Source organism: Pantherophis guttatus, chromosome 3 (genome assembly GCF_059756535.1).
Source record: "Pantherophis guttatus breed Tessera chromosome 3, ASM5975653v1, whole genome shotgun sequence".
In the NCBI taxonomy this organism is placed as follows: Eukaryota; Metazoa; Chordata; class Lepidosauria; order Squamata; family Colubridae; genus Pantherophis; species Pantherophis guttatus.
Window position 1 is genome coordinate 44,233,095 of NC_142065.1, and position 24,387 is coordinate 44,257,481.

At 36.3% G+C, this 24,387-nt stretch overlaps 1 protein-coding gene across 1 annotated transcript in view; it reads right to left on the reverse strand.

The window, feature by feature from the left end:
* The window catches only part of LOC117663851 (complement receptor type 1-like), a 99,802-nt gene that overhangs the window by 19,632 nt on the left and 55,783 nt on the right, over positions 1 to 24,387 (reverse strand). The window contains exons 15-23 of the mRNA XM_087890669.1: positions 19,613 to 19,801; positions 16,513 to 16,615; positions 15,937 to 16,022; positions 14,101 to 14,298; positions 11,814 to 12,002; positions 2,819 to 2,921; positions 2,248 to 2,333; positions 1,831 to 2,028; positions 426 to 608 (exon numbers count right to left, since the gene is read on the reverse strand). Of these exons, the coding sequence (XP_087746795.1) occupies positions 426 to 608; positions 1,831 to 2,028; positions 2,248 to 2,333; positions 2,819 to 2,921; positions 11,814 to 12,002; positions 14,101 to 14,298; positions 15,937 to 16,022; positions 16,513 to 16,615; positions 19,613 to 19,801 (1,335 nt within the window). The remainder of the gene's footprint in view (positions 1 to 425; positions 609 to 1,830; positions 2,029 to 2,247; positions 2,334 to 2,818; positions 2,922 to 11,813; positions 12,003 to 14,100; positions 14,299 to 15,936; positions 16,023 to 16,512; positions 16,616 to 19,612; positions 19,802 to 24,387) is intronic.

Here is a 24,387-nt window from a genome sequence, read left to right on the forward strand (position 1 = left end):
AGAAAGGGGAATGAGGTGTGCAAGAAGACTTTGCTTTCATGACCAAAATGATTTGTGTACATATTTCTGTTTTGAAGAAACTGACTTATTACGATTTAACTAAAAGGGTTGTATGTGCAAGGACCTTCTTATACAAGGAAAGACTAGGAATAAATCAAGTTTCACTTAGCATGGAGAACTTTATAGATATAGGAGTATTTCCAATAGTTCCTAAGATCTGAACTTCATTAATGATTCTGTTATAATTCATTATAATTCACATTATAATTCACCTATAGTTATCGTTTCTTATCATCTGAATGAACAGTGGTGACCACTATAAGTCTACTTGTAAGAAACGAGTGAGTAACAGAGGCAATAACCAGAGAAAAGAGAAAATGATGATTCAGGTTAATCAGGCAGAAAGTTCTGTGTTAAATAGTTACCTTTGACACATTTGGGGATGCCAGGAACCCACGAACTGTTAGCTCCACATTTAATATGGAGGCTTCCCACAGCAGAATAGCCGGAATTACATTCAAAGCTGATGGCTTCATTATAGGTATATGAAGGCTTAGGTAAATTAATTAACTTCCCATTTTCCACTTTTGGTCGATTACATTTGACGTCTGAAAAGAGAAAGCAGCATTTAAACAAAACCAGCTCAGAACAAAAGCCTATAAATAAAACAATCAAGATTTGCTTGTGGCTAAAAAGGATATATAATTAGCAGTTGCTTTTATTTTTCTTTCTTCTATTAGTATCAGGTATTAAGGCCCTACAAGATAATATTTGGTTAATCTTTTATTCATTTTGTCCTCGCCTTATGAACTCAATTGAGCCCAAATTTTTTGTTGCTGTTAAGAGAATTTTGCCCCATTTTATGACCTTTCTTACCATAGTTGTTAAGTGAATCACTGCAGTTGTTAAATGAATAACACCGTTGTTAAGTGAATCTGGATTCCTCACTGACTTTGCTTGTCAGAATAAATATGTGTCAATTGCCAAGGATACAAATTTGGACCATGTGACCATAGGAATGCTGCAATGGTCGTAAGTGGGAAAAATGGTCATAAGTCACTTTTTCAGAGCCATTGCAACTTCGAATGATAACTAAATGAGCTGTGGTAAGTCAAGGACTACCTGTACTACCACTACTACTGCCTGTTTTGGGGTTTAAAATGGTTGCTCATCTAACCTAGTAACTGTGTTGGATGATTGTTACTAATTATTGCTGCAGAAACTGGAAATCTCAGTCATTTTGCAAGCAATGACCAATATATATTATATAGACATTGTTCAACATTGTTCATAATGAATCTGAATGTTAGTATCTTCCAAAAAGCAGCATATTTATATGTGGATAACATGCAGGGATTCTATAATATTTTATACTACGTGCTACTGTAGTATTTCTCATTGCTGTCTTATGAATTCCAGTCTTCATTTAGGCCATCTTCTGCAACTAGGTATGTGATCATTGACTTTCCAAACAGAGAAGATCAGTTTGATAGATTACTACTCATCCATAGTAATATTTGTAATTAGAATCAGGAATTCTATCAGGCTGATGGCAAGGAATGTCTGAAGGAGGGGATCATTTCTTTGAATTAACCTTTTAATTAGATCAAAATTATAGTTAACATATTCGCTATACATTATAAACTATTGCAATGTTTCTCAAAGCAGTTTTATGATACTGTCGCCTTTGTTATTTTTCAAATTCCCCTCTCATTCAGGGATCACAAAGCTTCAAAGATTATGTAATGATTTTCTCTCTGCAAGAATTTTATTTACCAACAACAACAGCTAGAAAAGCAATTCATTAAAGACACTTCCATTTTTCCTTACTTTTACATTCAGGGGCAGGTAAATTCCACTTTCCATTTAGGCCATCTTCGGCAGTTATGCATGTGAGGGTTGAATTTCCAATCAGGGAGAAATCACGGTTGCAGCGGTAGATTACAACTGATCCAACGTAATATTCGTCATTAGGGTCAAGATCAAATTGTCCGTTGGGAATACTGGTAGGACGACTACAAGAGATATCTGAGGGAGAGAGAATGATTTCTCTAAAGTAACCTTTTAATTGGAATTCATTTTGGCACTGGAAGAATATTCAGGGTGTTTCAAAGACTTACTAAATTACAGGCAAGTAAATTAAAAGAGAAATGTTCTCCTTCCACAGCAACAGTGCAACTTTTTGGAAGCTGCAGCAATAACCAGTGGCATAAACTTTAATGACTTTAAAGTAAAATCTTCTCTTACGTTCGCAATATGGGAATTCTCTATTCCAGTCAACCTTGCCATCTTTCAGAATACATTTAAGTGTAGCTTCACCAATAACCCTATACCTAAAGACAAAGAAAAACGATTCAGAGTATACATTTCCAAATCTCATGTTGATATCACTTAAGAATGGTAAGAGAGCAAAATGTGTGGTATTCAGATTTAAAAAATGATCAAATAAATAAACAAAACAATGATGGTAAAAATATTTAAAGAAAAGGAAGTATTAAAGAAGCTGGAGTCCCTGAAACAGTTTTTAAGAAGCAGGTTAAAAAAGTCTCAGACAAACAGAACCAAATGCTGTCTAGGTGAATGTTCCAAAGTTGGGAGGCAAGGACTCATTTTATTTCTCAGTAAATGATTTATAGTTATAAATGCAGTGGGCAGATGTACTTTTCTTGATTTATATACAAAAACTGAGGATGAGGTAGACTGTTTATATGTTTTTACATTTGAGAAGAACAATTTAGAACAGAATTAATTTTATTTTAAACTGATTTTTGTGACTATTACTTCTAAGGCAACTGTTTGGAGATGAACTACAACTCACCCATATACACAGGAGATAGTTATATTACCACCAAGACGGATGTCGTTATCATCATGAGCAACTGGGTTGCTGTTGTCTACATTTGGAGCGGGACATTTTTTCCCTGGAAGAATAATTAGCATGCATGTTATTCTCTCAGTTTAATGTAGAAGTCATTCAGATCCGACATATCACAGGATGGGAACACTGGTCCCCACAAAGAGTAAATCAATCATGTGGGAATGCTTTATTTATTTTGATGATGTGAAATAGTATACACATCTTTGATCTTAGTGCCACAATCTACAGCACCATATTGTTATTTGGAAATGCTATAAATAAACAGAAGAAAAAAAATCTACTAAAGTAGGATATATAAGTAAGTAATCTTGGAACTCCAGAAATAAATCTCTCTCCTGCCAATTCTTAATCCTATCTCTTTATTGCCTCTTTCTAAGGAAACCATTAATCACGATTGCCCGGTGGATACAAGGAAACCTCCATCTTCTATTATGATTTGGAAGGGTAGACATGCCTGTAAAATAGTTAGAAGAATGTCCCAAAACTAAAGCAGATCCGACCGTACGACAGTGCTTGCCACATCACAAGTGCAGGCTCATGATCTACATTCTAGACATTAACAGCAAGGATGCTCGCCAGCCAATTTGGAAAAGATCCCAGGGATTACCAATGCAGGAGTTCATTACGAGGAATACCCCACTTGGGTTTCCCACTGAACAGATCAGTTTCAAGAGCAAGGAGATGTTACATGGGGAAATTGGGTGTCCCTTCTTCCATACTCCTTTCTATACACTAGGAAGTATGAAAAGGGTGAGGAATTAAAATCTTATGGACTAGCCTAGATTGGACTATATTCCCTTTTGCTGTATCTGATATCCTTTTGTCTTAATCAGGAGGAATCTGACTTTACCACATACATTTTTTGTTCTAGTTAGCATCGTGAATGTCTCAGCAGCATGGCTGCAATATATTAAAGCATAGGTGAGACTGTTCTTTGTTTGGGTTCTTTCCCCCAGATAACTAATAGAAAAGGAAGTGTTTTCAGGTCACTCATTTAGAAACACCTTTCGGCAAACCCTCTTCCAAACTTCCTGTATACATTTAAATTCCAATTTATTCTGATCTTTCACATTTATGTTCTTAGTCAGGATTGTGTTCTGTAATTTATTTATTTTTAAACCCAAAGCTCATCCGAGCTTTCTGGAGTGTACAGAAGGACTTCAGATTCTTTATAAATCCCCATTCAAAGTCCATCTTTTCAACTACTTTAAACATAAAGGTCCAGTTCAAGTTGTCAAATGCTTCTGTAGTCTGTCTAATGCAATGACATGGGATTTTATGTAGGGAAGTTTATCTGTAATTTCAAGTTGGAAGAAATTGTCTTCCTCAAGACAGAAGTGTCGGTACTCAGATTGATCCCTGATTGCAGAGGATACATCCCCTAAAGATTAAACTCCTGTCCATATAAGATAGCTTTCAGAAAGTAAGGCATTTGTTATCCCTGTCTCTTCATTATTAATTCACCATATATATTAGAATGGTTTTTTTTAAATTTTATTTATTTAAAAATACAAACAAAACAAAACAAGTAACAACAAAACATACAGAATACGTAAACAAAAATTCAATATACATCTTATCAAAGTTGTCGCTACTGTAATCTATGTTCTTATTTGTGCTTTTGACTCCTCCTTGTTTTGGTTTATTCTCTTATATCTATCTTTGTAGTTCACTGTTAACCTGCATTAGTGGTTGTGTTCCTATCCCTATATTAGGACATTCCAGTTACTTCCTAATCTTTTTTTCCTTTTCTATCTTCCAACCAAATGTACCACTTTTCCCATACTAGATAATAGTCATGTTCCTCTTTTTCTTGTAATTCCTTTGTGAATCTGTCCATTTCTGCACATTCCATGATTTTACTAATTACTCTATCTTCTGTTGGTATATCATTACTCTTCCAATTTTGTGCAAAAATTATTCGTGCTGCTGTTATTATATGAATGATTAAATACTTTATTTCCTTTTCGTATTGTCCATTTATTATACCTAGTAGAAAGGTTTCTGGCCGCATTTCTATTCTTTGTTGTGCAATTTCTTCTATTTGTGTTCTAATCACCTGGAGGCTCCAACTGGCGCAGAGTGCGGCCGCGCGGGTGGTAATGGGAGCGACATGGCGTTCCCATGTAACATCTCTCCTGCGCGAGCTGCATTGGCTCCTGGTGGTCTTCCGGGTGCGCTTCAAGGTTTTGGTTACCACCTTTAGAGCACTCCATGGCTTAGGACCTGGTTATCTAGGGGGCCGCCTACTGTCACCAATAGCCTCCCACCGGCCGGTACGCTCTCATAGAGAGTGGCTCCTTTGGGTGCCGTCGGCCAAACAATGTCGACTGGCGGCCCCTAGGGGGAAAGCCTTCTCTGTGGGGGTACCTACTATCTGGAACGAGCTCCCCCTGGAGATACGGAGGATCCCGGATCTGCGCACCTTCCGCCATGCTCTTAAGACCTTTTTATTCCATCAGCGGGCCTGGCCTAATCTTTTCCCTCTTTTTAATTATGCAAATTTTAATTGGTTTTTAAATGATTGGGGTGTTTTAATATGTCTGGGCCAAATTGTTTAATTCGATTTTACTTTGTTTTTAAATTGTGTATCTATGTATTTTTACTGTTTGGCTGTTCACCGCCCTGAGTCCTTCGGGACTAGGGCAGTATATAAATCAAATAAAGTAAGTAAGTAAGTAAGTAAGTAAGTAAGTAAGTAAGTAAGTAGTCATTTGCCAATACTGTTTTGCCTTTGGGCAGGTCCACCACATGTGATAGTAGGTTCCTTTATGGAGTTTGCATTTCCAGCATGTTGGGGAGGTGTTGGGGAACATTCTTGCCAGTCTGGCCGGTGGAAGATGCCACCTATAAAACATTTTGTGCAGATTTTCTTTATAGGGTACAGACATTGTTAATTTGTAATTTATTGTCCATAATTTTTCCCATTTGTCCAATTCAATATTATAGCCAAAATTCTTTGCCCAAATTATCATGTTTTCTTTGACCACCTCTTCTTCTAATTTATATCCTCGTAAATAATTATAAACTTTTTTTTATCAATTTTCCTGTAATCCTCGTAAGATTTTATCTAATTCGTATTGGCCTTTTTGGAATCCAAATTGAGGTGAATCTTTCTTATATCTTGATTTTATTTGTAAGTATGGCCACCAGTCAATGTCTGTACCCATCTCTTTCAATTCTTCTCTTGTTCTTCGTTCCCCTTGATTATTTAGCAATTCTTTATAGGTTTTCATTTTGGTGGCATCCATGGCGTTTGGGTAAATCTGGGCTTCCATGATCAATAACCATTCCGAAATTTTATTAATGTGTTTTTTTGATGCCCTGCCATGTCTGATATAATGCTTGTCTGAGAATATGCCTCTGGAAATAAACATGTTGTTTATCGGTGCCCTTCCATAGAAATGCATGCCATCCTCGTTGTAGACCGAATCCTTCTAAATTTAGTAATCTTTTATTTTTAAGTTCCATCCATTCCTTGATCCAAATCAGTGCTGATGCTTTATAATATGTTTCCCAGTCCGGTAGTGCTAGGCCTCCTCTTTCTCTTGTATCTTGTAGGTGTTTTATTTTAATTCTTACTTTCTTCCCTTGTCAGATGTAGTCTGCTATTAATTTATTGAAATCCTTAAAGAAATTCTTCCCCGGTTTTATTGGAATCACTTGAAATAAATATAGAATCCTAGGCAGGACATTCATTTTAATTGAAGCGATCTTTTCCAAAAGAGATAGTTGTAGTTTTTTCCAAATTTCTAAGTCTTTTTTAATTTGTCTTGTCAATTTATCGTAATTGTCTTCTCTAATTGATAAGCTTTTATTAGTGAGCCATATTTCTAGGTATTTTACCTTCTTTGTCATTTGTATACCTAATTCGTCTTCTAGTTCCTTTTCTTGTTGATTGGTGAGATTTTTTGTTAGTGCCTTTGTTTTTTGTTTATTGATTTTGAGTCCAGTTACTCTCCCATATTTTTCTATTTTATCTAATAATTTAGTGCCAGTTGTTATTGGCTGTTCTATGATAAATACAATATCGTCGGTGAAAGCTTGGAGTTTGTATTCCTCCCTTTTAATTTTCAGGCCTTTTATTTCCTTATCTCTTCTAATTTCCTTTAAGAGTGTTTCCAAAGCTAATATGAATAACAGAGGAGACAGAGGGCACCCCTGTCTCACTCCTTTTGATATTGGAAATTGTTCTGTCATGTCGCCATTTATTGTTATTTTTGCTGTTTGGGAGGAATAAATTTTTTTATCATATTTATAAATTTATTGCCAAATTTCATAGCTTCCAGTTGTAATGTAAGAAATTTCCAGTTTAGGTTGTCAAAGGCCTTCTGTGCGTCTAAAAAAATTAAGGCCAATTGTTTGTCTGAATTTGTTTCGTAGTATTCTAATACGTCAATTATTAATCTCATATTATTTTTTATCTGTCTCTTTGGGATAAAGCCGTTCTGATCCGAATGAATGTATTCATTAATTATTTTCTTAATTCTTTCTGTGATAATCGATGTAAATAGCTTGTAGTCCATGTTTAAGAGTGATATCGGTTTGTAGTTTTTAATTTGTGTCTCTTCTTTTGGTATCAATGTAATGATGGCCTCTGTCCAGGAATTGGGGATTGTAACTTCCAGAAGTGCATCATTAAGTATTCAGAGTAAAATTTCGTCTATTGAGTGCTGGCATGTTTTATAGAACTCTGCAGGTATACCATCTGATCCCGGGGTTTTATTTATTTTCTGTTTTTTTGTCGCCTCTATTAATTCTATCATCGTGATTGGCCTGTCCAATAGGTCCCTGTGTGTTTCTTCTAATTCTTTGATGTCGGCTTCGTTTAGGTATTGTTTGATGTCCTCTTCTGAAGTCTCTTCTTGTTCATATAATTTTTGGAAAAATATTCTTGCTATGTTCTTTTTGTCTTTGTTCTATATATCGCTCCTGTATCATCCTGTAATTGATGTATTGTCCTTCTCTCTTTTTCTTTTTTCAATTTGTACGCCAACCATCGCCCTGTCTTATTTGCATATTCGAAATGGTTTTGTTTTACTAATTTAATTTTCCTAGCTATTTCTGTTTGTGTGATCAAATTAACTTTATGTTTTGTCAAATTTATTTTTTCTTTGATCCTTTTATTTTGAGGTTCATTCTGTAGCTTGGATTCATACTTTTTGAGTTCCTTCAACAAATTGTCTCTTTTCTGTTGTTTTTCTTTGTTTTTCTTCACCACATATGCTATTGTCAGGCCTCTTATATAGGCTTTCATCGTGTCCCATAGGTTTTGGAGGGAGGTTTGCTCTTTGATGTTGATCTCGAAAAATATTTTCATTTCCTTTTCTATCATTTGTACATAGTCTTTGTCTTTTAGGATTTCGGTGTTCATCATCCATCTCTTCTTCTTCCGATAGCCTTTCCAAATAATTTTTACTGGATTGTGTCTGCCCATATGTTTGTCATTATTTCTATTTCTTCTAGGTCTTTCCTGAGATCTGTTGTCATCCAGACCATATCTATTCTAGACCAGGATAGATGTGGATTGGAATAGAATGTATACTGTTTTTTTTCTTTATTTCCCTCCAAGCGACCTGAAGGCATAGTTCTTGCATCATCTCCTTAAAAGTATCTGGAAGGGTCTTTTTCTTAGTTTTATTTTTCCTAGTACAATAGACCAATAGTCTTTTTCCGTGTCCGAAATTGCATTGAAGTCACCTACAATGCAAATTTTCTTGTAATACAAGTCTTTTACTTTGTTGTGTATGTTTTTGAAGAAGGCCCGTTGATTCTCATTTGGTGCATAAATCAAGATCAATAGTATTGTTTTTAATTCTGTTTGTATTTCAATCATTAGAACTCTTCCCTCTTCATCTGCATATATTTGTTTTGTTTTTAAATGTTTCCTGATGTAGATTGTGATGCCTCTTTTTTTTTGTTCTGCTAGTGAAGTGTAAAGGTTCCCTAATCTTGTATTTTCTAATAACTTTTGGTGTTGTTTTTTGATGTGAACTTCCTGTAAATTTATAATATCCATATCCAATTTTTGTAATTTGGTAAATATCCGGGTTCTTTTGATTGGGGCATTTAATCCATTTATGTTGATCGAAATCATTTTTATTTCCTGTTTCATTTTCCTTCTTATCTGTTTTATTGTCCTTAATTTCCTTGTGTTTCTTTTCATTTCATTTCATTTTATTAAATTTGTATACCGCCCTACTCCCGAAGGACTCAGGGCAGTGAACAGCCATAAAATAAAACATGTAGATACAAAATTTAAAATAGAGATAAAACTAATTAAATAAATTTGGCTGAGACATTTTAAAACCCCAATAAATTAAAACCAAATTTAAAATTCCATTTAAAAAGAGGAAAAGTTTAGGTCAGGCCAGCTTGATGGAATAAAAACGTCTTAAGCGCGCGACGGAAGGTACGCAGATCCGGAATCCTCCGTATCTCCGGGGGGAGCTCGTTCCAGATCGTAGGTGCCCCCACAGAGAAGGCTCTCCCCCTGGGGGCCGCCAGTCAACATTGTTTCTTGTTATTCTTTGCATTTTTCCCCTTGCTCCTTCTCTCTCTGTTCTTTCTCTTTCCACTCTTCTCTTTTCCTCTTGTTCACCTTCTGTTTCTTCTATAGGTTGTTCCTCTTGGCTCTTATTTTCCAATTCTTCTCTAAATTCTTGATCTTCCTCGAGGACAAAGTGTTGGTTGAAAAACTCCTGGGCTCTTTCCAGACTATCTATCTTAAATTTCTTGTCCTGCCATGAGATTAAAATGTCCTCTGGTAGCAGCCAACGGAACATCACTTTGTGTTTATTTAGTTGTGTTGTGAGAAAGTTATAGTTTTTCCTCTGGTCCCTTATTCTTCTTGGAATTTGTTTCAATGTTATTATTTCTTTCCCTTTATAAAAGATTGCCTCCTCTCTCATTTTTCTATATAGCTCCTCTTTTTTTTTTTTTGCTTTAATTTATATGCCGCCCTTCTCCGGACACTCAGGGCGGCTTACAATGCATTAAGCAATAGCCTTCATACTTTTGTATATTTATACAAAGTCAGTTTATTGCCCCCACAATCTGGGTCCTCATTTCACCTACCTTTGAAAGGATGGAAGGCTGAGTCAACCTTGAGCCTGGTGAGATTTGAACTTGCAGTAATTGCAAGCAGCAGATGTTAATAACAGTGTGCTTTAGTCCACTGTACTACAGGCTCTTTTTATTGTTTTCTTTGTGAATCGGACGTGCACTTCCTTTGGTAATTTATTCCTACGTGTGTAGTTGGTGTGCACCCTGTAAACTTCATCAATATCCCTTCGTATGTTATCTTTATCTCTCTGTGTTGTTTCAGCGAAAATCTCCGTCATTGTCTCTCCCAGGTCTTCCTCTTTGGTTTCTGCTATATTCTGGAACCTTTAGTAGAATAATGCCTTCTCCATTTCCAAGTAGGTAAGTGAGTCTTCCAGCTCTCGATTACTTGCCATCTGTTGTTGTTCCAGCATTTCTACTTTCTTGACCATCTGTTCCATTTTGAATTCTGTCTTTTGAATTCTTTGTTCGTTTTTGGCAATGTTCTGTTGGATCCTTTCTATCTTGTCATCCATTTTCTTTATGTTATCATTTATCTCTCCCACATTGGATTTCAAATCGTCATGATTTCTTTTTGTCTCCTGGTGATTGTTAGCAATTGATTCCTGGGTCTTATTCATCGCTTCCTGTATCATTGCCAAGACTGACTGGATATATTGCATGCTGGAAATGGAACCTGTCTTTTCTTTTTCTGTTCCAAGCATAGTTTCTATAGATCTTTGTTGTGCATGGGATGCTGTAAGGGAGGCTTGATTTGAAATTATTTTCTTATTTGCTTTGGTTATAGAGGTTGTTCCGGTACTTGTCATCTTGACTCTTTTTTGTAAATTCTCCCAAAATTTCATGCGCGGAACTATTCTTATTGTATTTCAGTTTCGTTATCTATAGTGATATTGTTGTCAGTGGTAATTTCTAGAGTCTATGTTGTAAAGATCTTTAAATAATCCTTAGACTTATTGGGTTGTAAATTACTTCTATAAATATCCTTAATACTCTAACAATTGATTAAATATATAAATATATACCCAAGTGGGGGAGAGGAAAGATAGGATGAAGGAGATGGGGGAAAAACTTAAGATTTTAGCACTTCATATTAACTTAGTATAGTTAATACAATATAATAATCAGTCTGTCAAATCAAATCTATCAAATCAAATATCACTGATATATATATATACACACACACACACACACACACACACACACACGTGTGTGTGTGTGTGTGTGTGTATAGTTAATATTTCGGGTTTCTTCCCGTGTAATTGTGGATATATCCCTAAAAGGGTAGAAGCGACGTTTCGGCAGAATCCCATAATTAAATATTATTTAAATTAATATCCACTTAAACTATTTATTCCAATTAGTTCTTAATTAATCACCTATATAGTTAATTAGTTATCAATTAATCAAGTGTCTCACAATCAAAAAAAATTAAAGAATGCTAAGGTTCTTATCTAGGATATATGAAACACTGGTTTTGGATTTTTACTGGATTTTATAATGATCTTTTTTTTTTTTTTAATTTGATTTATATGCCGCCCTTCTCCGGAGACTCAGGGCGGCTTACAGTGCGTTAAGCAATAGCCTTCATACTTTTGTATATTTATACAAAGTCAGCTTATTGCCCCCACAAACTGGGTCCTCATTTTACCTACCTTAGAAAGGATGGAAGGCTGAGTCAACCTTGAGCCTGGTGAGATTTGAACTTGCAGTAATTGCAGACAGCAGATGTAAGTGGATGTTAATAACAGTGCTTTAGTCTGCTGAGCCACCAGAGCCCCTTTGAGAGGAGCAAATGAAGGCAGATATATAGGAACAGAAAATATGGATGATCTATTTTTCAAAATGAAACCATCATGAAGATACTCACCCTGACACAATGATGAAATGTTAGACCATTTTGAAGTGTTCAGACATGTAATTGAAGAGTTAATTCCGGGGATATATTCATAACCTGTGATGCAATGGTATTTCAGGACAGTTCCAACTGGATAGCCTTCTTTTGGGATCTCTTCCTTTAGTGTCGAATGGAGTGGTGGTACTGGGGAGGTGCAGTTAGCTGGAAATTGATAAAAAAGCTTTTGAAGCAGGGGACATTAAAAAATGAAAATGTGGGATGATTTAAAAAACAGAAACCATTTGTGTGTTTGTGTAGTTGTGTGTGTATAGGAGAGACCATATTCTAACAAAATATTGCAGCTTAATTTGCTCAGATATGGCCAGCTTCAAGCACCTTCTTTGTTTTTCCATCTCTATTGTGTCAGGCCAATTCCCAACAAAGCCAACAGCACAAGCCAATATGTTGTACATCAAAAGATACTGAAAATTCTCTTAGTAAAATTGCCCCAATATTATATGAATATCAGACTGAAAAGGGCTGATTTGACTCGTGACCAAAAACAAGGTGGGTGTATATGAATGCCCTTCATGTTTATCATGTACACAATGCTATCCACAAACTGATCAAAGAGGCTAAGAAAGATTTAAGTTGATGTATTGCAATGGTAGGAATGCATTCTGTAATAGTGCTTTATAGTATAGATTATATACTAGAAAAAACTGAGTTTACCCAAGAATTGTAACAATTAACATGCAAAAAGAGATGAACTCAATATAAAACATTGTCCATAATGAATCTGAATGTTATTATCTTCCAATAAGCAGCTTATTTATATGTGCATAACATGTAGGGATTCTATAATATTTTATACCACATGCTACTGTAGTGTTTCTCATAGCTGTCTTATGAATTCCACTCTTCATTTAGGCCATATCTTCAGTGGTGAAATCCAATTTTTTTTACTATGGGTTCTGTGGGCATGGTGTGGCTTGGTGGGCATGGCAGGGGAAGGATACTGCAAAATCTCGATTCCCTCCCCACTCTGGGGCCAGCCAGAGGTGGTATTTGCCAGTTCTCCAAACTATTCAAAATTTCCGCTACCAGTTCTCCAAACTGCTCAAAATATCCGCTACCAGTTCTCCAGAACCTGTCAGAACCTGCTGGATTTCACCCCTGCATCTCATGCAACTATTCATGTGATTGATCATTCACTTTCCAAAAAGGGAAAATCAGTTTGATAGATTACTACTCATCCATGGTAATATATGTAGTTAGAATCAGGAATTCTGTCAGGGCAAAGACAAGGGATGTCTGAAGGAGGGGTTTTGAATTACCATATTTTTTGCACTATAAGACTCTCCGGACCATAAGACACACCTAGCTTTTGGGGAGGAAAACAAGAAAAAAAATCTGCCTCTCCCTCCCAGCATCCATCGGTATTCATCTGGCTAGCATCCTTGCAGCAAACAGCAAACAGCCTGGTCAGCTTCAGCACATTATCGCAGCCGGATTTAGCATGATCAGCTGATTGGCAGTTGGATCAGCCTCCCAGAATACCGCTGATCAGCTTTCCAGGCTGTGGGGATCACCACCGTCTATCTGCATGCTCCATTTTTGGCCTGGGTATGTCACGTTTTTGACATTGCATGCCACCTTTTTGGCCCGTTTCAGGCAATGGGGATAACCACTAGTGCTGCTGCAAATCACCATTGATCGTCGCTGTCTATCGCCATTGATTGCCACCGCCTATCGCCGGTGGAGAACAGCATCAATCAGTGGCGATCCTCGCCACCTGGAATGGGCCAAAAATGGGATGCGTAGAGGCCAAAGCTGGAATGCACGATGGCCAAAAATGGAGTGATGGAGGCCAAAAATGGGGCACATGGAGGCTGAAAATAGGGCATGCTGAGGCCGAATATGGGGTGGGTGGGGCCCAAAAATGGGGTGCGTGGAGGCCAAAGAGTGGGGGCTGGTGGGTGAAGGGGTTTGGCAGCATTCACTCTACAAGATATACAGACATTTCCACCCATTTTTTGGGGGGGGGGAATGCATCTTATAGATCGAAAAATATGGAAACCTTTTAATTAGACCAGAATTACAGTAAACAGTTTTACCATACATTATAAACTTTTACAATGTTTCTCAAAGTAGTTTATGATACTGTCGCCTTTGTTATTTTTCAAATTCCCCTCTCATTCAGGGACCACAGAGCTTCAGAGATTATGTAATGATTTTCTCCCTGCAAGAATTTTATTTACCAACAACAGCAGCTAGAAAAGCAATTCAGCTGATTAAAGAAGCTTCCATTTATCCTTACTTTTACATTCAGGGGCAGGTAAATTCCACGTTCCATTTCGGCCGTCTTTGGCAGTTATGCATATAAGGGTTGAATTTCCAATCAGGGAGAAATTACTCTTGCAGTGGTATTTTACAACTGATCCAACGTAATATTCGTCTTTAGGGTCAGGATCAAATTGTCCATTGGAAATATTGTCAGGACGACTACAAGATATATCTGATGGAGAGAGAATGATTTATCTGAAGTCACATTTTAACTAAAATTGCAGTTAAACTTTGCCACTAGAAGAATATTCAGGCTGTTTCAAGGGGCTACTACACTACAGGCAAGTAAATAAACACAGAAATGTAATCCTTCCACCAGCTGAGAGCAAAAAGCTTACTTCACATGTAGCAGAGGAGAAATCATATTACAGAACTATTTAAATCTTTATTATATTGTAAGTCAACCAGGGTCACTGTACTAATGAGATGGGATGCACAGAAACTAAATAATAAACAAATAAACAAAAATTAAAAAAAATTGGACTCTACCCTGTTTATGGTTGAGGTTTGTCATCTAGTCATTGTTGCAGTCAAAGGCTATAGCTGTAAAATGGATTTTGCTAATATCCTTAGAACAGATATTTTTGATAGGATTGAGAAAGATTTATTTTGGAGATATTGGGGAATTACTGCAACATACATTAGGCAACAGAGGGACTTGTTGATAACTACTGCAGAGAAGTATAAAAATGGTTTGGCAGTTTAATAGATTATTTAGTTGATGAATATATCTTCCAAATTTAGTAAGAAAGCAGTAGCATTACTGCAAGAAATTTGGGATTTGGAATTCTCAGGAATATCAATAGGTTGTTATATATAGAAAGCTGTGGAGATTTCACGATGAAGAACAGTAATACACAGTTTAGTTAAAAAAGAATATTCTCTGCAGTACAGGTAGTTTTAACAGACTTAACAGATTAATAGAGTTGGAATGGACCTTTTAGGTCATCTAGCCCAACCCCAACTCAAGCAGGAGACCCTACACCATTTCCGACAAATGGCAGCTCAATCTTTTCTTGAAAGTCTCAAGTGATGAAGCTCCCACAACTTCCGAAGGCAAGCTGTTTCATTGGTTGATTGTTCTCACTATCAGAAAGTTCCTCCTCATTTCTAAGTTGAATCTCTCCTTGGTCAGTTTCCGTCCATTATTCCTTGTTTGGCCTTCAGGAGTTTTGGAAAAGAGCTTGACCACCTCCTCTCTGTGGCAGCCCCTCAGATATTGGAACACTGCTATCACGTCTCCCCTGGTCCTTCTTACTTAAAGATCAGAATTGTTGATCATTGCTGTTTTTAAGCAGATCACTATGTGACCTCATTCAGGTTTACAGCTGTTTTTTCAGCAGCCATAAAGTAAATCAGCACAGTTGTTAAGCAAATCATGCAGTTGTTAAATGAACACTTTGGTTGATAAGTGAATCTAGCATACCCAACATGCATTTTTGCTTTTTTCTGCTAGAAATAGAAAGCCATGAATAAAAGTCACTATGATTGCTGGACGCTGCAACTAGTCATAAGAGATGACCCAATTTCAAAGCCCCGGAAATTTGATGAAGGGGTCTGTATGAACCACTTGTCAATTCAAGGACAGGTCATAACTACCTTTTTTGACTCTGTCATAACTTTGAACTCTCATTAACTGAACAGTCATTAAGGGAGCATTTCCTGCACTCTTTACATTTAGGAATCCTCAGCTGCTTTAGATTTTGCCACCTTGTATTATAACCTAAACACAACACTGCAACTTTTACGAAGCTGCACCAAAAACCAGTGGCATAAATTTTAATGACTTTAAAGTAAAATCTCCTCTTACGTTCACAAATTGGGAATTCATTATTCCAGTCAACTTTGCCATCTTTCAGAATACACTTAAGTGTAGCTTCACCAACAAGCCTATACCTAAAGACAAAGAAAAATGATTCAGAATATACATTCCTAAATTTCATGTTGTTGTCTCTTAAGAATTAGAAGCGAGCAAGATGTGTGGTATTCAGATTTTAAAAATGATCAAATAAATAAACAAAACAATGATGGTAAAAATATTTAAAGAAAAGGAAGTATTAAAGAAGCTGGAGTCCCGCGAAACAGTTTTTAAGAAGCAGGTTAAAAAAGTCTCAGACAAACAGAACCAAATGCTGTCTAGGTGAATGTTCCACAGTTGGGAGGTAAGGACTCATTTTATTCCTCAGTAAATGAATTATATTTAAACATACAAGCAACAGGAAGATGTACTTTTCTTGATTTATATACTAAAACTGAGGATAAGGTAGACTGTTTATATGTTTTTACATTTGAGAAGAACAATTTAGAACAAAATTAATTTTATTTTAAACTGATTTTTGTGACAATTACTCCTAAGACAACTGTTTAGAGATGAACTACAACTCACCCATATACACAGGAGATAGTTATATTACCACCAAGACGGATGTCGTTATCATCATGAGCAACTGGGTTGCTGTTGTTTACATTTGGAGCAGGACATTTTTTCCCTAGAAGAATAATTAGCATGCATGTTACACTCTCAGTTTAATGTAGAAGTCATTCAGATCCGACATATCACAGGATGGGAACACGGGTTCCCACAAAGAGTAAATCAATCGTGAGGGAATGCAGCAATTCTACCTCAGCGTGGTAATTTACGAGACCGCCTTCTGCTACCAATAGCCTCTCACCGACCAGTACGCTCCCATAGAGAGGGACTTCTCAGGGTGTTGTCGGCCAAACAGTGTCGACTGGCAGCCCCCAGGGGGAGAGCCTTCTTTGTGGGGGCACCTACCATCTGGAACGAGCACCCCCAGAGATAGGGAGGATCCCGGACCTGCGGACATTTCGTCGTGCTCTCAAAACTTTTTTATTTCAGCAGGCTGGCCTGGCCTAACTCTCCTCTTTTAAATTTTTAATTCATTTGATTTTATAAATTGGGTGTTTTAATCTGTGTTTCGGCCAAAATATTTAATAATTTTAAGGGATTTTTAATATTTGTATTATCTTTACTTTATCTTGGCTGTTCACCGCTCTGAGTCCTCCGGGAGTAGGGTGGTATAGAAATTTGATTAATAAATAAATAAATTAATAAATAATGCTAATCTAAATCCAGGCTGATTTGACAAACTTCTCTCACTCCTGCAGTAGAAAGACGCAGCTCCTTCCAGGGCAACTAAGGCTGGCTTAGAACTGCAGGCTTACCTCAAAATGACAAAAGCAGGCTAGCATTGTTACAATGTGTGTCAACCCTGTCATAACCTTCAGTGGCATCATAATATCTCTGACAAAGGGGTGGCACTGGCGCTGGAACAATGCAAAGTAGCTAGTTTATCTAAAGCTACATGTATATCAGCGATATTGAGATCGATATATACAGTAAAACTAATTTTAAAACAAAGATATTTCCAAATATATCAATTCGTGATGTTGATATTATTGATTTATTGATAAGTATCAATAAATAAACAGAATTACAAAATTTATATCATTAATGCTCAGTATGATATTAATTAAAGATTGACCAGACCAAACAACATACATTGACTTATTTAGATGATATGAAAAAGTATACAAATCTTTGAGCTTAGTGCCACTATGTGGCAGCTACATATGCCACATGCTACATGCTATGCTACAGCACTATATTGTTATTTGGAAATGCTATAAATAAACGAAAGAAAAAAAATCTACTAAGGTAGGATATATAAGTAAGTAATCTTGGAACTCCAGAAATAATTGTCTCTCCTGCCCTCTTCTTAATCTTATCTCTTTATTGCCTCTTTCTGAGGAAAGCATTAATCACGATTGCCCGGTAGATACAAGGAATCCCCCATCATCTACTATGATTTGGAACGGTAGACATGCTTGTAAAATAGTTAGAAGAATGTCCCAAAACTAAAGCAGATCCAACCGTACGACAGTGCTTGCCACATCACAAGTGCAGGCTCTTGAACTACATTCTAGACATTAACAGCAAGGATGCTCTCCAGCCAACTTGGAAAAGATCCCAGGGATTACCAATGCAGGAGTTCATTACGAGGAATACCCCACTTGGGTTTCCCACTGAACAGATCAGTTTCAAGAGCAAGGGGATATTAAAGGACTAGTGTTACATGGGAAAATTGGGTGTCCCTTCTTCCATACTCCTTTCTATACACTAGGAAGTATGAAAAGGGTGAGGAATTAAAATCTTATGGACTAGCCTAGATTGGACTATATTCCCTTTTGCTGTATCTGATATCCTTTTGTCTTAATCAGGAGGAGTGTGATGGCATTATTTCTACATCATACATTTTTGCTGAAAGACATACGCTTTTGTGAACTCAGCTCACTTCACCACATGCATTTTTTGTTCCAGTTAGTGTTGTGAATGTCTCAGCAGCATGGCTGCAATATATTAAAGCATAGGTGAGACTGTTCTTTGATTGGGTTCTTTTCCCCCCTTCCCCCTTTATTATTATTATTATTATTATTATTATTATTATTATTATTATTATTATTATTATTATTATTATTATTATTATTATTATTATTATTATTGACATATAGAAACACCTTTCTGCAAACCCTCTTCCAAAATTCCTGTATACATTTAAATTCAAATTTATTCTGATCTTTCACATTTATGTTCTTAGTCAGGATTGTGCTCTGTAATTTATTTAGTTTTAGATCCAAAGCTCATCTGAGCTTTCTGAAGTGTACAGAAGGACTTCAGATCTTTTATAAATCCCCATCCAAAGTCCATCTTTTCAACTACTTTAAACATAAAGGTCCAATTCAAGTTGTCAAATGCTTCTGTAGTCTGTCTAGTGCAGGGGTCAGCAACCTGCGGCTCTGGAGCCGCATGTGGCTCTTTCACCGCTCTGCTGTGGCAACACCCACCAGCACATGATTTTTTTGAGCTTTTCAACCCCCAGTAGGCCAGCCATGGATAAATCCAAGAAAAGAAAAGTTTCAGAAGAAAACAGAACATTTAATTCAACTACATACGCTAGTTTTGTGGCCCCTTAAGAAATAGTCAGGCACAGGAAGGGTTTTGTGGCTCCCGGTGTTTTCTTTTCTGTGGGAAATGGGTCCAAATGGCTCTTTGAGTGTTTAAGGTTGCAGACCGCTGGTCTAGTGCAATGGCATGGGATTTTATGTAGGGAAGTTTATCTGTAATTTCAAGTTGTAAGAGATTGTCTTCCTCAAGACAGAAGTGTCAGTACTCAAATTGCTTCCTGATTGCAGAGGATACATCCCCTAAAGATTAAACTCCTGTCCATATAAAATTTTCAGAAATTTTCAGAAAGTAAGGCATTTGTTATCCCTGTTTCTTCATTATTAATTCACCGTATATATTAGAATGCTAAGGTTCTCATCTAGGATATATGAAGCACTGGTTTTGGATTTTTACTGGATTTTATAATGATGTTTTGGAGGAGCCAGTGAAGGCCGATATATAGGAACAGAAAATATGGACGATCTATTTTTCAGAATGAAACCATCATTAAGATACTCACCCTGACACAATGATGAAATGTCAGACCATTTGGAAGTGTTCAGACATGTAATTGAGGAGTTAATTCCGGGGATATATTCATAACCTGTGATGCAATGGTATGTCAGGACAGTTCCAACCGGATAGCCTTCTTTTGGGATCTCTTCCTTTAGTGCTGAGTGGAGTGGTGGTACTGGGGAGGTGCAGTTAGCTGGAAATTGATGAAAAGCTTTTGAAGTAGTAGTAGTAAAGAAACATTTATAATGAAATCGTGGGATGATTTAAAAGATGCAAATCATCTGTATAAAAGAGACCAAATTCTAACAAAACATTCTAGCTAAATTTGTCCAAATATGGCCAGCTTCAAGGACCTTCTTTGTTTTCCTTTTTTTAAAAAAACAAGTTTTATTTTTTTAAAAAATTCTTTCATCATACATATTTTATGAACAGAGTGCTGACCGGGTCACATCTTATACATTTTATACTTAATCAAAATCATAATTATAATATATCTTTATCTCCCATATTTCATCTCTTTTGTATAATCCTTTATCACAAATTAATCATATTTCTCCATATCTTATTATTTCAACTTCTGCCACATTATTTTCTTTCCATTATTTTTTATTTATATATTATTTTTATATATATTAATAATAATATTTAGTGTCGACAAGTTCTATTCATTCATCTTTATCATATAATCACTTATAGTCATTTTTCGCCATTTCTTAGTTTTTTCAACTTCTACCATATTATTCTCACATACTTCTTTATCATTTCATTTTCAATGCTTTCACCTAACTAACATCATAATATATTCTATAATTCTTCTCTCTTACCAATACAATAAAAATTAAAATTCCATTCTAATTTTAAAAACTATCAAAAACACTATTATTATATTGTCTACTTTCTCATTCCCATTCATTAATCTATTTTATATATATTTACTAATATTTACCTCATCATCCTTCATTTTTAACCATCATCTCTCAATCCTTTTGGCATCCTCTTTTCTAATAGTTTTATGCATGACCTTTTATCTCGCTCTAACTTTTCAATTCTCTTTTTTTTCCTTTTATATATTTTACATTTCATCTTCTGACTTCCTTTTATCATTTTTTTTGTGCTATTTAAATATCCCTCACCAAAATCTTCCCTTGTCTTCCAGATATTTCCCTTTTTCCCTTTTGTCTGTTTCCCAAAGATTTCTGTAATATTCTTTATCTGATTTCTATTTTTTTACTACTTTCTCTTCAACATTGTTAACTTCTTGTTTCTTATTTAAATTTCCCTCTTCCAACTCCTCTTCATTTTCTTTTTCTGCATATTTAAATGAATGTTCTGTTTCTTTTTTGCCTATTAAAGATTCACACGTGTTTTTAAACATCAAAAGTAATGCTTCATACATCTGCAACTCCATTTTATAACAATTTAAAAGGTTATTAATACCTCCCCAATTATATCTCTATGTATCTATGTAATTAGCCAAAAGTTAAAGTCTAATTTTCTTATATCTCCTCTTCTTTTCTTCTTTTCTTCTTCAATTATTCCTTTATTCTTCAAAATTAAAAAGATTATTAATTATTGTCCAAATTCTTCAACAGTCAAATCCAATTAACAAGCTATCCTCCAGAAGACAAGGAAAATGAAACAAACACCCAAATGTAAACACAGTCACTCCTTAAATGTTCTCACAGTGTCCAAATTATCTTCTTCTATATGGCCAAGGTTGAAATTTCCAGCTGCTATTTCTTCTGTTTTGTCTATTTGAATAGAGTATTACAGTACTTTTTCTTTCCTCCAACAGATGGCACTATCCATTTCTACTCTGTTACAAAATAATCTATCAAATCCAATTGTTTATCAAGATATCCAGAAAACTTTTAAGATCCTCTTATAAATTGTTGTTTTTTTCCGAAAATCATTTTTTTCCTTTTTGAAATATTTTGCTTTTCCCAATTTTCCAAATCTAAGACTTCTGCTTAGATTCTTTGTATTACAGTCAACACTTTTTCTTTTTTCCACATGTGTGATTTTTCTCTCTTAATTGCCAGATAGCTGCTAGTCCAAGCTCAGGAATTCTTTTAAGACATAAATTTCAATTTTTCTTAGTATAAATTGGCAGTTAACTCACCCAGTTCTACCACTCCATCCACACACTGTTCCTGTTCAGTTCTTCAGTCCAGTTGTCCCAGCTACAAGGTGGCCACCATAAAATGGCCACCGCTCCTGCTGCCGCTTCGGGAGAGCTATTTCTGTTCCAGCAGGGAAATTGCCAATTCCTCGCAGTCCATGAAATGCCTTTCTTTTCTTCACTGTCCCTAAAAGACAGCTATGGCTCAAAAGCCTCCCGGCAGCAGTTCATCTGGCTGGATTTTGCACAGCTCATCAGAGCCCACTATTTTCCAGTCTGTTCCCACAGCGACGTCACCCGGAAATTAGGAGCTTCTTTGTTTTTCCATCCGTATTGTATCAGGGCAATTCCCAATAAAGTCAACAGCACAATATGTTGTACATCAAAAGTTATTGAAAGTTCTCTTAGTAAAATTTCCTCAATATTACATGAATTTCAGACCAAAAAGGGGCATTTGACGGGTGACCAAAAAAAAGGGAGAGTAGATGAACGTGTTTGTGTTTATCATGTACACAACAGTGCTCCTCTATCCACCAACTGACTGAAGAGGCTGAAGGAATATTTAAGTTGTTGTACTGCATTGGTAGAGATGCATTCTGTAATAGTGCTTTATAGTATAGATTATATACTATGCAAAATTGAGTTTACCTATGAATTGTAACAATTAACGTGCAAGCTCTGGCAATCTTTTGTCTGTAAGAATGGTCTGAGACATCCTTCTCATTTTCGTGACCTTAATTTTACACATGAGACCTCATCTTTTAACCAATCCTATCACTCAGAGCAGCTCAAAATTCAACATGAGAATTGCATGTATTCAGAAGCACTGTTGACATTGCATTTTTAAAGTTGTTTAGTGGGTATTTAATAAATAAATCACTACGATATCACCCTTAAATAAACAAATGAAATTACTGCAGAAAACATAATAGATTTGAACTTTTGCCTTTCATGGCAAGTTGCCTTGTGCCTTATCCCATTCTGAAACTATGTATCAGGTGGATTCAGAAATCATTTGGATTTCGGTGTGGCATAATTTGTTAACTCAGTTTATGAAACATACTTTATAGTTTAGCTATATCCACCTACACTGGCATGTCAAACAAACTATAGTTGAAACCAATGATGGATTACCACAATATATCTATTGTTTTGCTGACCATCCTTTGTTCGCATTATGGCTAGGCAAAAGCTCTACTTATATAATTCAGGTTTGGAATGAAGGTGTAATAAGTGAGTGTGCAAAATCACCCCTGGACAGAGGCCACTGGTTATGGAGTAAGCTTCAGAGGAAGCCTCCATCTTTCTGCTTCCCAAGATTTGATCTCGTATTTCAGTCTCTTCCAGTAAAGAAATTTAACTAAATGGTGTATGCAATGGTGGGATTCATATAATTTTACAACCGGTTCTCTGCCCTAATGACCGGTTGGAGAGGCATGGCTGGGTAGTCATGTGACTGGGTGGGTGTAGCCAACTCAACATGACTCATGTCAAGGCCTCTTCTCGCCATGCCCAGCTCTGCCCTGCCTCATCCCTTCCCTCCCAGCCACTCTTTTACATGCCCAGCCACTCACCACATTCAATATAAAGAATGCTCACCTTGTGCAAAAAAATAACAAACATCTTGTCTTCAGGTTTGATGCACCTTGCAAAGTATTACTGCTCATTCTAGTCTCCTTTCCTACTAACAGGTCCATCTCAGATTGTAATTTGCTACAACCTCTCGTCTTTTGCACCATTCTTTGGGAGATTATTCTGAAATGGTATCTGTGATGTCTGCAGCTTTACAAGTTTGTTTCCTCCAACCCTGTTTTCACATGGAATTCTTATAAGTTATTTTGACATTCCTTCCTCCTTTTTAAACAAAGTAGTGGTTAAGATGCTGGCCTAGAACCCAAGAGGCTCTGAGTTCTAGTCCCATTTTAAGCTTGAAAAAAAAATGGCTGAGTGACCAGTCATTCTCTCCCAGCCAAACCACTTTTAGATTGTGGTTGTGGGGAAACTAAGAGGAGGAAGGAATATTAGAGAAGTTCTCCACCTTGAGTTCCTTATAAAGTAATAAAGACATGATAAACATCTACCAAAATAATAAATCATTTGTAAGAATGATGCCCTTTTAAAGGAGAAGGGATGCTGACTGCCTCGTCACATGCCTTACACTACTGCATTTATTTCATTTTTATCCACTTTTTCTCTACTTTTTGGTTTATTTTTCAATGATGGCATACCTTGTGAAATTCTTACCCATCTCACATGCTAGGGTTATGTGGGAAAACATCAGGTAAACACATCCATGTGACTGACAGGCAATGGCAGCAGTAATACTAAGCAGCTACATTAAGACAGAAAGGTGGAGGCACCAGGTTGCAAAAAGCAGAGGATCTCAGGGAGAAGAGAGCTGAGACATCCACCTTTCATCAAACTGGCACAACCTAGTCAACTACAAAAAGATAGGAAAGTCATCCATGTCTCTCTTATGTGCTCTTTCCATTGGAAATTTTGAGATTGTTTCAGACTGACAGTGCAAAAATTGCACCAGCTGTACAATGCTGGTGATCTTTTTAATGATATTTCACTTTTTATCTAGAAAAGTGCTGACAGGTTTTAAAAAGCAAATTCAACCATGCCCTTTTTTCCATTTAATCAATTTTGCAAAA